Source organism: Lupinus angustifolius, chromosome LG04 (genome assembly GCF_001865875.1).
Source record: "Lupinus angustifolius cultivar Tanjil chromosome LG04, LupAngTanjil_v1.0, whole genome shotgun sequence".
NCBI classification, from domain to species: Eukaryota; Viridiplantae; Streptophyta; class Magnoliopsida; order Fabales; family Fabaceae; genus Lupinus; species Lupinus angustifolius.
In genome coordinates, this window is record NC_032012.1 from 25,773,200 (window position 1) to 25,789,668 (window position 16,469).

Here is a 16,469-nt window from a genome sequence, read left to right on the forward strand (position 1 = left end):
TGTGATGTCAGGTTTAGGGTAATTATCAGTTTCTATTTTATTTTTTAAATGAGATTTTGTAAACAAAACATAATTAATAAATTTGACATGAAATTATCATTTTACCAATTTTCAAAAACATTACAACTCAATTTTCAAAATAATAAAAATATATTTCATCATTTAAAATTTTAGTTTCAAAATTATATTACTTTATTGTTATCTCAATCACCTTTCCTCTTCCACTACTACTATCACCTCCTACACCCTTACCTTAATCATCATCGCCCTTAATTATCTTAGGTTTGGCTCAAATATCATCATCATAATTATTTCAAATCACCACCTTCTAATGACCGTTGACATGACTATCACCACTATTTATTGCCTTAATCACCACCTTTTAATGACCATGAACATGGTCATTGTCGTCGCCATAATTATCTTCACCATCGTGATAGTGATAATCATCACCCCAACCACCATTGTTCCACCTTCTATATCGCGCCACAAGCATCACTTCTATCCCAACTACAACCGCCACTTACGACTACATCAATCACCATGTTAGTCACTTTGATTATCATCTTAACCACCACAATCCCAATAATTATCTTCGGATCACTACTATCTCCTCAGCCTTCATTACTACCTTAACAATCATCAATGTCATCCTTACCATTATAATTATTGTCATTGTCACCTCTACCATCACTCGAATAATCATGATCATCACCATCACAACCACCAAAAACTAAAACATTACTACCATGACTACCACAAATTAGACGACAACCATCAACACCACCACAAAATCTAATGATAATGACAATGAAGGTTGTCATTAAACATTGATAACAGTAGAAAGTGCATGACCGATGTAACACTCACTGTTACTGAATATACTATGAGATATGATTGATTGAAAAAATATATTTAAGTTAAAAATTTAATTATTAAGTATTTTTTAATTAATTACAACTGATGACACACATTATGATTATGAGACAGAAAATGTATTCCGAAAAAATCACTGCCCCAGTATTATTCTAATTGTAGAAAATTTCAGATTCACTTAAGGACCTTGAATCAATAAAAATTATACCATTAAAGAAAAAGGTAAATGGAAATTTATTAGTGTAAACCATGGAGGGTCTTCCCCTATTTACCTTATGTGAGTGATGTCTTTAGGCTCCAATGAAGGGTGACAACATCTTTTGTGATTTTTCAATTTGTGCCTCATAGTTCGATCTTTCTCACATTTTATCTTATGTTGGTTGAGTTGTACAATGCTTATGCTCTTTACTTAACTTTTCAAATAGAATTATATCATTTAAAAAAAATAGCAATCACACCACTAAAATTAGATATACTAAATAACAACATCTAATATAGAGGTAAAGACAATTGCTCAAAGTTCAATATTTAATGCAATAAATTATTGTGTCATCCCAATAATTCCATAATATCCCAATAAATAGAATTATATACTTTTTTCTGATTATCGGTGAAATTGATAAAATTTCCATCTTTATTTGGTGTAGTTAAATTAGTTATTAGTAACAATGATTTTATAATATAAATGGCTTGATCATTTGTCGAAAAACATAGAATACAAGAATAGGCGAAGGATTCATCACCCTACAGAGAGACCCTTCAAAATCGTTGTTCTTTTCTTCCTTCCTTCCGTGCTTTGCTCCAATGGTAGGTCGCTCAAGCTTCGGCGATCGTAAGGGAGTTAGAATTGCCGTCGTAGGCGATGGTGGCACCGGAAAATCCACACTCATCGCCGCCATGGCTTCCGAGTCTTTTCCCGATTCCGTTCCGCCCGTTCTTCCACCCACTCGCTTGCCTCATAATTTGTACCCTGATTCTGTTCCTATTACCCTCATTGACACACCTTCCAGGTCCCTATCATATACGCATTGCATTCCCTAACATGTATCTATATTAAGCAACAAAAAGTAACCTGTTATCTTTTTGAATACTTACGTTGAACAATTGGTTAATGAAAAATGAGCCCTAGGTTTAACTGATTGGAGTGTAATTCAATTAACTGTACTATTTGATTAAAAAAAATGTCTGATTATAGTTTCTCCTGATTCAATAGACATTTATTTGGAACACAAAAATTCTGATTGTATTCACATAGAAAACTGCTAATAATGTTCCATGAATTGTTTTGTTTAGTTTGGAAAAACAAGGTGCACGCAATGAAGAATTGAAAATAGCTGATGCAGTGGTTGTAACATATGCTTGTGATGAACCTGTCACCTTTGATCGTTTGGGTACTTACTGGCTCATTGAACTGCAGAGATTGGAGGTTGGTGGTTGCTTACTTGCTTTGCATTTTTTGTATGTTGAAATTGTCACTAAAAGAATGATTGAAGTATGAATGAGAAGCAAATAATTCTCGAGTGTATGTTATGATACAGGTGAAGGCACCTGTGGTTGTGGTTGGTTGCAAGATGGATTTGCGGGACGAGGACCAGGTAGTGAGCTTAGAAAGTCTCACATCATACCTCATGCAACAGTTCAGGGAAATTGTCACCTGCGTTGAATGCTCTGCAGCAACACTATATCAGGTATTTTGTTTTGCTGCATCATTGTTGCTTGTTGTCCGGTGATGTTTATGCCTTGTTTAGCTGTGCAAATTGAAAGTTTATAGTTAGTCTATTATATTAGTTGAAAACAAGATGAAAATGTGTAATTTGATACTTTTTAATTGTTTAAAGACCACAAGTTGCTATGGTTTTCTCTCACTGCCATTCATTAAAATAATCCTAAGAAGCTCATGCATCTGTGCAATTATGTAATTGTTTTGCTTCAGGTATATAAGGATATACTATCATTGGAGTTATATTTTGACTCCCATTTTAGCAAAACTCAATTGCCTGATATTTACTTGTTTATTTCGATTGCTTTTAGGTCCCTGAAGTTTTTTATTTTGCCCAAAAGGCAGTACTGCATCCAGTTGGTCCATTGTTTGATTATGAAAGACATGCTTTTACAGATCGATGTGTAAGGGCATTAAGAAGAATATTTGTTCTTTGCGATAATGATATGGATGGTGCCCTCAATGATGAAGAACTAAATGAATTTCAGGTTTTTGATAGATAGAGTCCCCTTCCCCTCATTCTAAAAAAAAATATGCTTTGAATGTTTAGCTGTTTGAGCCCCTTATTTTTAAAGTCCATACATCAACAGGTTAAATGCTTCAATGAAGGATTGCAGCCAACTGAAGTAGCTAGAGTCAAAGCACTTGTAGAGCAGAATGTACCAGAAGGAGTCAACTCGCTTGGTCTTACTTTTCCAGGATTTACTTATGTGCATAATATATTTCTAAAGAAGGGTCGTACAGAGACATTTTGGGCTGTTCTGAGAAAGTTTGGATATGATAATGATTTAAAACTCCGGGATGATTTCCTTCCTGTTCCATCTAAGCAAGCTTCTGATCAGGTCATACTTATTTTCTTTGCTTTTGCTATTGTGAAGTTACATTTTTGTCTTCTTGTTTGACGTAATTGGAAGAGGTTCGTTAGTGTATCGTTATCTATTTAGTCAATTCCAGATATTGGCGGGGAGCGGCGACCCTTAAAATGCTTGAGCAGAATGGTGGGTAGTGGGATGGGTGTGGCATGGACGACTAGGGAAACAGTATAAGTCACATATACTATACACGTATAAATACTCAAAAACAGAAAAATATGCAAAATTAAGGCATTCATAACTAATAATCAAATTTCATTATGACTTACATTCAAATCCAAAATTAAGGCTTAAAGTAAGTAATCTAACTCTAAGCATTCAAAGTAGAGAAACAGCGCACAGAGAAGTAGGAAACAGGAAACAGAGCAGAGAAGAAGACACAAATGCACCACAGGCTAGAGGAATCACCAGAAAATGGCTGGAGTTGCATTGGACCTAACTTGAAGGGATGAGAGAGAATGAAAAGGCTGCTGGGTGAAGTGTCAATACTTGTTCTCTTGTCATTCTAATAGTCGACGCTGAAGTGTGTATGTGGGAATAGGGGAAATCACGAAAACCTCTAAAAATGAGGGAAATGGCTAAGTTGGGGTATTTTTGGCTTTTGACAATCAACTCCCAATATCGGCCGTGATGGCATATATTTCTGCTCTGTCTGGCTGCGAAATCCGCTTCTCTCCACATCAAGTGGGAGCGCTGGGGAATAACTCTGCTCCACTGTTCCATGATGTTGTGCTATCATGCCACTATTGACTACCGTGACTAGCATGACCATTTAAGTTTTTTAAATTTCATCATTAATATTTAACCATAACAGAAAGTGTCTCCGGTTGTTAAAGTAGGAAGACTTAAATTTTAATTGTAGGCCATACTAATAATATTAGCCATTAACTATCAATCCCATGTTTTCTAAATGTTGATGATTACCCAAACCATTGTAGGCTTGTAGCTGGAATTTTGAAAACATTAGATATGGATCACTAGGATTTGTAATTAGGAAAAATATAATATCAGTACATAAAAAATAACTCTTTTTTTGCTGTGTGGTTATTCGTTGTTAACATATTCCCTTATGTGTTTTCATTCCTTTTTTACCAATGTTGTGGCTTGAATTGCAATTAGCTTACAGCAAGTACTTGACTTATTATATTTCTACTACTTATTTCTCATTGTTTCTTTGGAGAGAGGGATTCAAATATTTTATGGTTTTAGTAATTTTAATTTTATCTTTCATTGTTTTGTCAACTGATTATTGTGATACATAGTAGACACTTGTTACCATTTACCAACTATAACATTTTCCTTGTTTTGTGCATCAAATCATGAAAATATTGTTGTAAAGGAGTTTTGCGATTCCTTTTTAATTTACAAATGATATGTAACAATTTACTTCTTTGACATCGTCATGTAGAGTGTGGAGCTTACAAGTGAAGCTGTTGAGTTTCTGAATGGTATCTTTCGATTGTTAGATACAGATAAAGTATGTAATAACTTTCTTTTATTATCTTGACCAGTGCTATGTGTTTTTAACCCTCTTTAGGTTCCTTTCCATGTGCAGTATACTTTCCCTGATTTGCTCTTTCAAAACTTAATGATACTTTGTAGGATCGATCCCTACGACCATCTGAAGTTGATAAGCTATTTAATACTGCTCCAGAAAGGTGAACACTCCATTTGATTGTACTTTTTTTATAAAAAGAGTTATCTCAGTAATGCTATATTTAGTCTGCACAATTATATTACTGTTTCTTACCATTGGATCTAGAATTAGTAAGAGGATTCCTTAAATATAATTCCTAGCTTGAGTAGGTTCAAAACTCTACAATATGCAACATAAGAGAAAGCTGTCAGTATGAGATACTGGTTATGGTTGCTGAGAATTATTAGGCTTTTGTTGAAAGATTCTGGTTAATTTAAAAATGACCCGCTTCTTGAACTTGCTAATGTTACCCTATATGTGTTATTTTGAGGTTTTGTGAAATCCAGCAATTAAGTTTTGTAAAGATTCTGTTTTCGTACATGCATCATGACTTATACTAGAGACTGCTAGGTACTGATTTAACTGCACAGGAGGAAAAGGAAATGGCAAATGTGTAAAGCTTAGATATAGATCCAGGTGATGGTTTGATGCGGTAATAATAATTCATGTTATGTTTGGGAATTCAATTTAATTCTTTGGCCATTCTCATTGTTCAACTCCAGTCATGCAGGGTTAATTTAGCATTTTATTTTCTTCTTTTGATCAATCCTCTGGGCTTGTCCATTTCTTCTTTTTATTGCTTGTGAGTAGGGTTGTAGCAGTTCATACCCTTGTCATTATAACAGGTTAGAAACTACTTTGGGGGAATGGATCATGCAGTTACTTGAGAAATCTGAACCTCCAGAGATATAAATGATGCTCACTCTTGTTAATTGCGATTCCTGGAAGCCAATTAGTCTGAGCTTTTTTATTCAGTGGTTCCACCTGCCAACCACCTGGCTTCTGAAGGGTTTGATTAGTACCTACAGTATTTATGTTACCTTTATCCAATGGCATTTGGGAAGCCTTGCCTGGATAGATAGATTAAATTTTTCAACAATGAGGGAGTGCTTCTATGTAAACCTGAGCTGGAAAATAGTTTCTGGAAGTTATTTTTCTCTATTTATTCTTCTCTTCGGTAGTAATACCTAAGTTTTTTGTTTAAATTTGTTTTTAGAATTGGATAATTTTTCTTATGGCATTCTCTATATGTTGAAATTGTCCTTTAGTTATGAGAATTCAATCAACAATCTTTTTTATAACCATAAATGCACAAACTTGTGAGCATGTATATTCTAGAAATTTTCAGGTGAAGCCTATTTAATAGTAATGTTGAATATTATCAAGTTATCTATTTTAAAAAGTGACGCCCTTCACAATTTTGTCTTGGTCCTCCCCTCTTTATCTTAGTTTTTCCACCTGAAGTTGCACATCTCAGATTTTCTACTTGTTTTGAATTTTAGTCCGTGGAATGATGCTCCGTATAAGGATGCAGCTGAGAAAACTGACATGGGTTACATACCTCTGAATGGATTTCTGTCTCAGGTGCTTATTACTTCATTTTCCATGTATTCTTCAACCTGTTTCTATTGGATAAATCTGTGTAAAGGATTTTCACGTTTCCCGATTCTTATTATTATTATGGTGTCTATGATCTACAAAGGCTTTTACCTTGCTTCTAAAGTTGAGTTGTAGGTCCTTACTCCTTAGTCATAATTTAATTAGCTCAGGACAAAATTTCACAAAGATTGATATGATCAGAAAAAAAAGGACAGATACAACCTCATTTCTCATAAAATTGTTGAACTCATATGCTTATCTATCACTATTGGTGAAGATTCAAATTTAGCTATTTTATGGTAGTGATATTGCATGCTTGGAAAGATGCATGGAAAGACCTGACTCCTCCCTTTCTTCCAACTATCCTTTTCTTTTTTTGCTGCACCTTTTTAATGGGATGGGATGCTATTCCTGCTACTTTCATCACTGTACTTCATTTCTATAGCTTGGTATTTCAGGCAAATTGAATAGAGCCGTGCTTCTTTACATTTCTTATTTACTTGGAAATTGAGTATCTCTTAAATTGTATGATGCAGTGGGCCCTTATGACATTACTTGATCCACCACATAGCTTGGCTAATTTGGTTTACATTGGATATAGTGGTAATCCTGCTTCAGCACTCCGTCTTACTCGAAAAAGATCAGTAGATCGCAAGAAGCAAAAAACAGAAAGAAGTGTGTTCCAATGCTATGTTTTTGGGTCTAAAAATGCTGGGAAATCTGCTTTGCTGCATTCGTTATTGGGAAGGTGTGCTTCTGAACCAATTATCGTAGTCCCTTTATCTGAATATATGTTGCTTTCTCATCAATTGTAATATGGCATAGTTTGATCCATATAGCTGTTCTCACCTAATACGATTGACGCTTGGTTGTTGTAGTTGTATACTTTTTATTTCTATTTTCTTTCAAAGCAACAATTAACTTTGTCAATTTTACAGGCCCTTCTCAAGTAATTACACTCCTACAAAAGTTGAGCAGTATGCAGCAAATGTCGTTGAACTAATAGGGGTGAGTATTAATGTTAGAAAACATGATCATATTTAAATACTTTCGAAAAATGGTGTTGTTTTCCAGTCACGTTTACCTTAATCTAATATACTCTATTGCAAATAAGTATTGGAAAGCCCATAGATGTTTTGGTGGAAGTGGGAACAAGATGCATTCTGTATACTCATGATTCTGATATCTACTATATAGGGAACTAAGAAGACTCTCATATTGTGTGAGATACCAGAGGATGGAGTATTGAAATTATTGTCAAATCAGGATTGTTTGGCTGCATGTGATGTAGCTGTTTTTGTATATGACAGGTGTGGTGCAAAAATGGTTGTGTTAATGCTTCGCTACATTTTAGTTGTAGGAGTGCTGTTTTGCATTTTTGATTTCCTTTATCTTGTCAAGTCAAATTCATGATAGGCTATAGAAGTGATAATAACATACTACTATTAGTACCACATTTTGTGGTTCTACAGTAGATGGAATTTTGTACTCAAATGAAATAACAAGGCTTAATTTGTAGTTTCGTATTTGACTATTTGTAGTTCAATTTTTTAATCTCGTTTCCTTATTTTCCAGCTCAGATGAATATTCATGGAAGAAGTCCAGAGATTTGCTTGAAAAGGTTGTTAGACATGGAGAACTAACTGGTTACAGAGTTCCTTGCCTCCTCATTGCTGCTAAAGATGATTTAAATCCATACCCCAGGGCAGTAATAGATTCAGTTAAGGTACTGCATTTTCAGCTTATGATTACCATATCATTGCATAGATGATCATGATCTATAATTTATAGTTATGCCTATGAGTTCGGTGTTTTATCATGTACTTACCTTTGTATAGGTCACTCAGGAATTGGGAATAGAGGCGCCTATTCATGTAAGTATGAAATCAGGTGATTCAAGTAATGTGTATAATAAGATTGTCAATGCCGCGGAACACCCTCATTTGAGCATTCCTGAAACTGAGATTGCAAGGAAAAGAAAGCAAAACCAGCAGCTTCTCCACCACTCTCTTATTTTTGCCTTAGGTGCGTTTATCTTTATACCTTTCACCATAATTTAATGGTTTGACGCATACTCTACAACAAACCTGCACAATATCCATTCTTCTATTGTCAAAATTGAGTTTTAAATTAGTTTTCTATTCTGAATTTACAGTTGGAGCTGTTGTAACAGTTGTTGGTTTGAAAGTTTCTCGTGCACGGTCAGTGAAGAAAAACTTTTCTGCTTAGCCATCAAGCAACCGCTATGCTAGTGTTGCTAACTTATATATATCAACTATTGCATTCTTACATTCTTGGGCTACCAAAAGTTAGAATATCTGATGCAATTACTAATCACATTTTTTTTTTATGTGAGGATCCTTTAACAAGGCTTCCTTTATATGATTTAAAATCCAATTATTTTGGTTCAGTTGTAGATATTTAATCATTTCAAGGCATTATTATGGTTATGTCAAATTAAGTTTTTCAGTGTAATTTGATATTAGTTTTATGATTTATTTCTGTGTTTGCTTGTATGTTCATATTATTTTTATCCCCTGGTCTTGCTATATCTTTATTTTCATTTCTCTCTCTCACAATCCCATTTAGAAACTAAGAAATCAATGCTTTGAGGAAAGGAGATGAAACTTGAAAGCGAACTCCAGGTATTTGGCAATTTAATTAACAATTTTGTTATCACAAATGGTACCATGTTAGACTTCTTCATATATAAGCTGTCTTTCCCTATTGTATCTAATGGATAGGGCAACAAATTGGTCAGATATCAAGTTTGTCCCCAACATTACATAGGACAAAAGTCCAAATCAAAGGAGGGGGCTTTCTATAGGCCTATCTTTAAAACCACAATTTTCGGTGGAAAGGAATTTTGCAAAATGTCAATAAATTTTGATGAGATATAGCTTCATGATATGTTTTTATTTATTTATTATTATCTATAAAGATTTGTATGCATATTTTAGTATGTTAGACATTTTTTTTAATAATTTTTAAATGAAGCCCAATCAAACTTATTTTTTTAAACTACACTTTTATTCTTCAAAAAAAAGCTTGATAAAACTTTGCTCACAACAAACTCGTCCAAACATTCTAGACTTTTCTCCTATATAAGGCCATGAAGACCTCACATAAACTCTAGGGTTATCAGGGTATGGAGTATTCCAATGAACATTCTTCGCCATGAGTCCCACTTTAACAAGAAAAAACTTTTTTCACCATCGGCTAGCATATCTTCAGCGTTCAGTTGAGGGAGTCCTTCATGAAAAAATATATGGATAATGATAGGAGGTAAACTTTACATTCAATATTAAATATTATTGGCTCAAGTTTTAAGTTGATACTTAATTGGATTTTAATTAATCACGAAGTTGGAATAAAAATGACACAAGCAAGTGCTTGTACTACAAAAATAAAGTAGATGCCTTTACCCAATAAAAGGTTGAGGGAGATGTGTATTTTGGGTTATTAAAGTAAGCCTTCTGAAAGAAGATACTATATCACCAAAAGTGAAGTCCTGAATGAATGACGGGTGAGAAGAATTCGAAACCAACTTTGTATATCTAGCTTTACTCTTTTTGAGAAAATAAAGAAATAAATAAAATTACGAGATCCCATTTCTTTATTATCTAAGAAATGTTACTTTTGATACAGAAGATTGTTATTCAAAGTTTCATACAACAAAGTTATGGAATAATTATATGAAAGACGAGAAGAATTGGTCAACTGGGTAATATGAAAAGTTAGCACGCGAAGATCTGATATAAGATATCGTATCCCCTCTCTCATTAAGGAATTCAATTACTGTTAGATAACAATAAAAAATTATTATTATTCTTAATATAGGAATTACATTTATGAACACATTTTTGTATTATGTTGGACATTGTTGGTGAAAAAATAACTTGAACAGATTTTGACTTCCCATTATTCATTTAAAAATCTAGCAGGATTGTTATTTGGTTCCTGATCACTGCAGCTATACAAGATAAAGGGAATAATGTCCTTGCTAATGCTACTATATAAGATTATTTTTGCAAGTGGGGCTAGTGGTTTCAATCATATATATTAAGAAGGGTATGATATGATGGCATTATCAGGTGCAGAAGACTCTACCCTTTCCTGTTTTGTTAAGGTGGTAGAGGAAGAGAATGAAAAAAAATATAATAACTCACTCTTTAGAAGACAAGAAAGTCTCCACAAACCATGCAGGGTTTCGACACGTAACTTATATTACTGTTGTACTTGTTAGTACTGTTACCTCGTTCGATTTGAATGAGGATTTTGTGCAGAATATTTTCAGTTGTGTTTCTATACATCTTTTTAAAAGTGTATGGTCCACATACCCTAGGGGTTCAATTTCTTCCATGGGTACTCGAGAATAAAGCACTAAAACTACAGAATACCAGTCATGCATGACCAATAGTTTTTAGAGTTTCAGCTATCAGAATACTATTCGACTTGATGGATCAAGATCCCTTTCCTTATAGGAGATAAAAGTACATAAAAAAACAAAAACAAAAACAAAAAAAATAATATAATATAATATTTTGTCCTAGTACAAAAGGAAAACAAAAGAACTTATTTCTTGAGTATTTATTTAGTTTCTTTAAGTTTAGGGTTGGATCCTCACATATATGAGAGGTGAGAGAAGGACTAATAAATTTATAAATTCTTTTGTTAGGTCAAATAGGATGTATAAATCTCGCACCTCAACATTACTACTTAAAGAGAAGAAGAAAAATTCAGATAGGATCCAAATCTAGTTGAATTAGCTTAATCTAGAAAATTATTTTCCTTCATCATTTTCTTATCACACATAATAAACTATCATCTAACTGTTGTTATTTCCTTGTCACCAATAGTCAAAGAATAGTCTTCTTCATAATGGAGAGATCATGGAAGTAGCTACAACTTCTCTTAACAAAATATTTATATATAAATAGGAGAAATTCATTTATATTTAAATTAAGTTATATTAATTATATTCAATTTCATCCATTTATTTTTTTAAATCTAACATATTAAATGTGTGAGTGAAAAACTTCTATCGTCATGCTTTTGGCTATAATAAACATTTTTTATGTTTATTTATTCTCCATATAATCATGTGAAGAATAAAAAAAATGAGACGAGAGTATCCCCTAATTCAATTTATGGCATTGGTGAAGTAATTTTTTTTCTATTTGATGGGGATGGACCCTCAAAGGATATCCTTTTAGATTTTCTGATGCATCAATTTGGCGTGTGTTGAAAAAGCTAAAGAAAGTACATGTGGGCTTGGATTGGAGATACGAAAGTTACACTCGTCAAATTGTGTATATTTCAATTGGAATTATCAATTATATGTATATCCTACTCATAACATTCAAGTTTATATACTTTAAACTTCTTCATAATCTAGATATGGGACTTGTTTATTTCAACACCCCCTCTTAAAATTAGGAGTGGACCAGTCCAAGTCTTGTATGTGAGAGTAAACTACTGAATTTGGGTTTCAACATGATATTTTGTTTATTTACTATTCATGATAATGCAAAATCAAAGCACTCAAGTTCATATATCATTATGTTGAACGTATTCATTTTCAACACCCCTCAATTTTGAGTACATTCATCCAAGTAATGTATGAAACAGTGGGATGATAAATTTATATGTGAGGCACGAGTACATCTCATATCCTATAATTTATGTTATTATATGTGTCGTTAGTTATGATTAGTCTTAAAATTATTAAATTTTTAACTTAAATACATTTTTTTTAAAATTAATTATCACACTTGCATTGATACAAATTTTGTGACATGATTTTGTTATAAGGATACTGAAGGATCATGTTAAAATTGAAAAATAATAAATTTTTATTTTATGCTTTAAACCTTATTTTTATGATAGAAAAATGTATATGAGCTTTATACACTATATCATTATATTATTTATCTTTAATTATTAGTAACTCTTTAAAAAAGTAATCCGAATAAATAATGGACAATAAATATATATAAATCTTTATACTTGACATTACATGCATATTAATATTTTTATTACATATCATTTACTCTTCTAGTAAGAGTATTGAGTTTATGTTGTGATAAATGAAGTGCACTTCATATGTCAAAACAGTGTCCTCTACACAGTGATTAACAGTTCTGTAATGCTTGTTGTGGGACAATGTTGTTTGTGCTGAACTAGAACTAATCAATGTCCTTATATTCCTTAAGTACTTAAGCTGCATAACACAATCACAAATACGAAACTTTCGTACCAAATTGCAACGTTGTCAAATAATGCAGTTTACCTATTGGATACAAATCCCTCAAATGGGAGACAACCAAACACCAAATAATCAATTATGTTATATTTACCTCAATAATCATATAGTCAACATGCGTATGTTTTCTCCATAAAACACGAGGTTTTCATGACAAATTTATCTGGTTCTTTTTCAATAATCATGTGTAAAGAAACATGCTAATAATGAAGTTTGAGAGATTCTTGTACTTAGGTATTTTTCTAATTTTAGATAAATAAATACAAAAAACGTGGAGGTGGGAGATATCTTCATATTTATATATAGTAGCGATGATTAACATTATCTAGTTTAATTAGCCTGAAAAGACCTTATACTAAAGTTCCCTTTTTTACTTATATATATTAGTCATGTGGAGATTTTCTTAATTTTCATCATAGATGATAGTCATCAATTTTTTAAACAAATCTTTATTTAGTATTTAATCATACAAGTAAATCAATGGTGAGGATCCCCACCTATATTGGGCTACGCAATGCACTAAAGAAATGGGCGAAATTCAAAATTTTGAGGTAGATTATGACACAAGGAAAGTAAATTTTGAAGGTCCACATTTTTATTTATTTTTAAATTAAATAATTTAATAAACTTACATTTCTATTGGAGAGTTCATTATTAAAGAGGATCCTAATTTGCTAATATCATATTAAAAACCAAGAACAATGGTTCATTATGGATTACTATTTCGAGTATTGCTCTCATCCGACTTCTTATGTCAGGATACTAATCAAATAATAAATATTCCTTTTTGAGTGGTCTACGAGCTATTGCTCATTCGATTAGTTATGAAATACCATTAACTTTATGTGACATTACTTTTCTTTTGGGTACACCATAGGTACACAATCAAACCTCATAAGCATGATATACGTAGATACCAACTCTAGTATCGAATCAAAGAAAAGGAGGGCAAGGAGAGGGAAGTCCCTGACCCTCTTTTGAAGATATTAGCATTAGTACCTCCATGCATGTGACATTAAAATTATGGGACATGCAAAGATTTTTGTTACTGTGATATGATATGGTGAAAGGGAATATCCGATTAAAAGACCTTTACAACCTTAGAAACAAGGTTCCTTAAAGCACATGATGTTTGGGACAAAATGATGCATGTGATCATGGTTGAAAATTGGGATATGGTTAACGTATGGATGACCAGATTCCACGATTAGCCATTGTCTTCCTCTATTAAGGAATGTCACACCCAACCTCATTGTTTTCCTTCTCTAACCAACCATCTTCCCTTCTTTCTCAGATATTGCAAATTCCTCCATTCATGCTTATTATTTATTTTTTGCCCCCTCATCCTTAGGGTGCTTTTCTTTTGAGGAGGTGTGTAAGCACTTGGATATGAGAGAGAAAAAGTGATTTAGTGTGTGAAATCAAACTGTCAATTTCAACATAGGGACACATTTCTAAGTAATTGTTCTCTCCAATAATGGAAAGGAATCTAACTCATTTTATACACTAGAGTGGTGGAAAGTTAGGTACTTCTATAATCGCTTTGGAGGATTAAGAACTGAAGTGAAAAAATGGGATACATTGATTTGATATAGTGTATAAAAGTCTAGACTCACTAAATAATACAATGGAGGATACAACTCCAGTACTTTCTTGCTTAATAACAAAGATCACTTTAAACTTTTATAAAGAGTTTTTTTCTAGTTTTTCGTAACCTTAATAAAAGTCACATGGTATCATGCTTTAATTACATATCGGACATTAGAATTTTTCAGTGAAAATAATTGACTGCATACTTTAGTGTTGGAAAAAAGGTGTGAGATACTTATTTTCTTGTTTTTACATATTTTTGTTCTACTACTTGTTTGAATAAATATGCTTCTACTGTTTTATTATGAAAATAGAAAATAATCATATTTATCTTGCTAATCAATAAACTTAAGAGATTAATAATTAATTTATATATCAGAGCAAAATCTAATATAAAAGATAGTGTGAGAACAAAAAATGTGTTTGTTGCACTAAGAGTGAAGTATGCTCCTTAATAGTGGATTCTGGATCAAGAGGTGATAAATTTTATTAAGTGGTCCAAAATGTATGAGAATATAATAAATGATATTTATATAATTTTATATAGCTAAGGTGTAAAATGTATGAGAAGTGTGAGTCTTAAAGTTGCTTCTTTCAAGTGGGTTTTACCTTAACTTCCACTATATCATTATGGTTAGTTTCATAGTTTGGGTTGGGATACCTAATCTAAGACCAAAAAATAGTACATGAGAAAACAAGAACTTTATTGAAAAGGAGAATCCAAAATCACCCCTTGAACTTAGCATGATGGGCAATTTAGTTCCTAAATTTGAAACATTTGCAAAATAAACCTTTTACTCTGGTTTGAATTGTCCTTCATTGTCTAAATCATTAACATAGAATGGAAAATATAATGTTCAAAGCAGAACTCATAGTTTCTTACACATACTCTGAAGTTGAATGACGAAATCACACATCATGCAAAGTTGGGTATTTTTGAATAAGAATTGACAGTTTCACATGAGAACAATTTTTATACTCAAGGACTAAATCACACATGTATTAAATTGAGGGAAGTTTTCAGACTTTTTGGTTGAAGAACATGTGATATAAGAATGGGTATAATAGAAACTAGCGAACAAATAACATTGTTGTTATTAAATATGGGAAAGAGAGTAGGACCATATTTCAAAATGCAATGACTTTATTGATAGGGAAGCACATGCATGATACTCCATGATGAAATCAATCCATGTTACTCATTTGGGGTCCCTCCCTTCTTTTTTATAGTTACAAAGCAATGGTACTAAGTTCCGTACGATTCAACTTGTTTTAGGTTTGCTCTTGAGTGAGATGTTACATACCAAAATCCCTTTCAAACTCTCCCATGTCTTCTGAATCAACTAACTCATGCATTTTCTTTAGTCAATGCAAACCTTCCATGGCCAAAGATTCCAACCCTATCATCTTCCATATTCCACATTGCTTTCTTTAAATGACATAACTCTAGGGAAGAGTTCATCTTAGCATGCTTCTCCCAAATCATCGACATTTTATCAACATTATATAATGACTTTGAGGATCTCTAAAACATGCTTCAACAATTAAAAGGACATATGTAATGGTTAAGGACTATCATGAATGAGTGTATGCATTATCATATACACACAATCAGTATATCATTCGTCTTTCATTTGTATTACTTATACTTAAAAGTTAATGACTAAATAGAAAAATGATAATCTAAAAATCTTTAAATTGTCATATACACTGATAGTGTTTTACATTGTCAGCAAATCATCACCATTCATATGTTAGCGACTATTAACTTTCAAACAAAAGTATTATAAATCAACGGTGAATGATGTACTGACACTTTCACTATATAGATTTTAATCTCTTACCTAAAATTTGAAGTTTGAATTCTAATTAAAAGTCCATAACATGAGTGGATAAAGTTTCCTGTCTAAGCATTGCCTAGAGCCTTAAGGACACGTACTTGGTGTAGGCATAAATATTAAAGTGTCTACCATCTAATATGCATGATATAGATAAGAGTATTGAATATAATACATCAAAATTCTTCAAAATATATGATACAATGTTTGAAATATATATATATATATATAT

At 32.4% G+C, this 16,469-nt stretch overlaps 1 protein-coding gene across 3 annotated transcripts; it reads left to right on the forward strand.

Annotated features, from left to right (window-relative positions):
• LOC109346635 (mitochondrial Rho GTPase 2-like) lies at positions 1,601-9,005 on the forward strand. Of its 3 annotated transcripts, none has more exons than XM_019586300.1 (14): positions 1,601-1,886; positions 2,170-2,302; positions 2,415-2,564; positions 2,908-3,084; positions 3,187-3,438; positions 4,877-4,945; positions 5,071-5,126; positions 6,448-6,529; positions 7,081-7,292; positions 7,483-7,552; positions 7,742-7,854; positions 8,120-8,270; positions 8,383-8,569; positions 8,700-9,005. In XM_019586300.1, exons 1-14 carry the CDS (start codon positions 1,681-1,683, stop codon positions 8,771-8,773), a joined length of 1,932 nt encoding a protein of 643 aa, XP_019441845.1. In that variant the 5' UTR covers positions 1,601-1,680; the 3' UTR covers positions 8,774-9,005. The 3 variants fall into 3 exon arrangements, with proteins under 3 accessions (XP_019441845.1, XP_019441846.1, XP_019441847.1); XM_019586301.1 differs by having other exon boundaries at positions 8,392-8,569; XM_019586302.1 differs by lacking the exons at positions 8,383-8,569; positions 8,700-9,005 and having other exon boundaries at positions 8,125-8,236.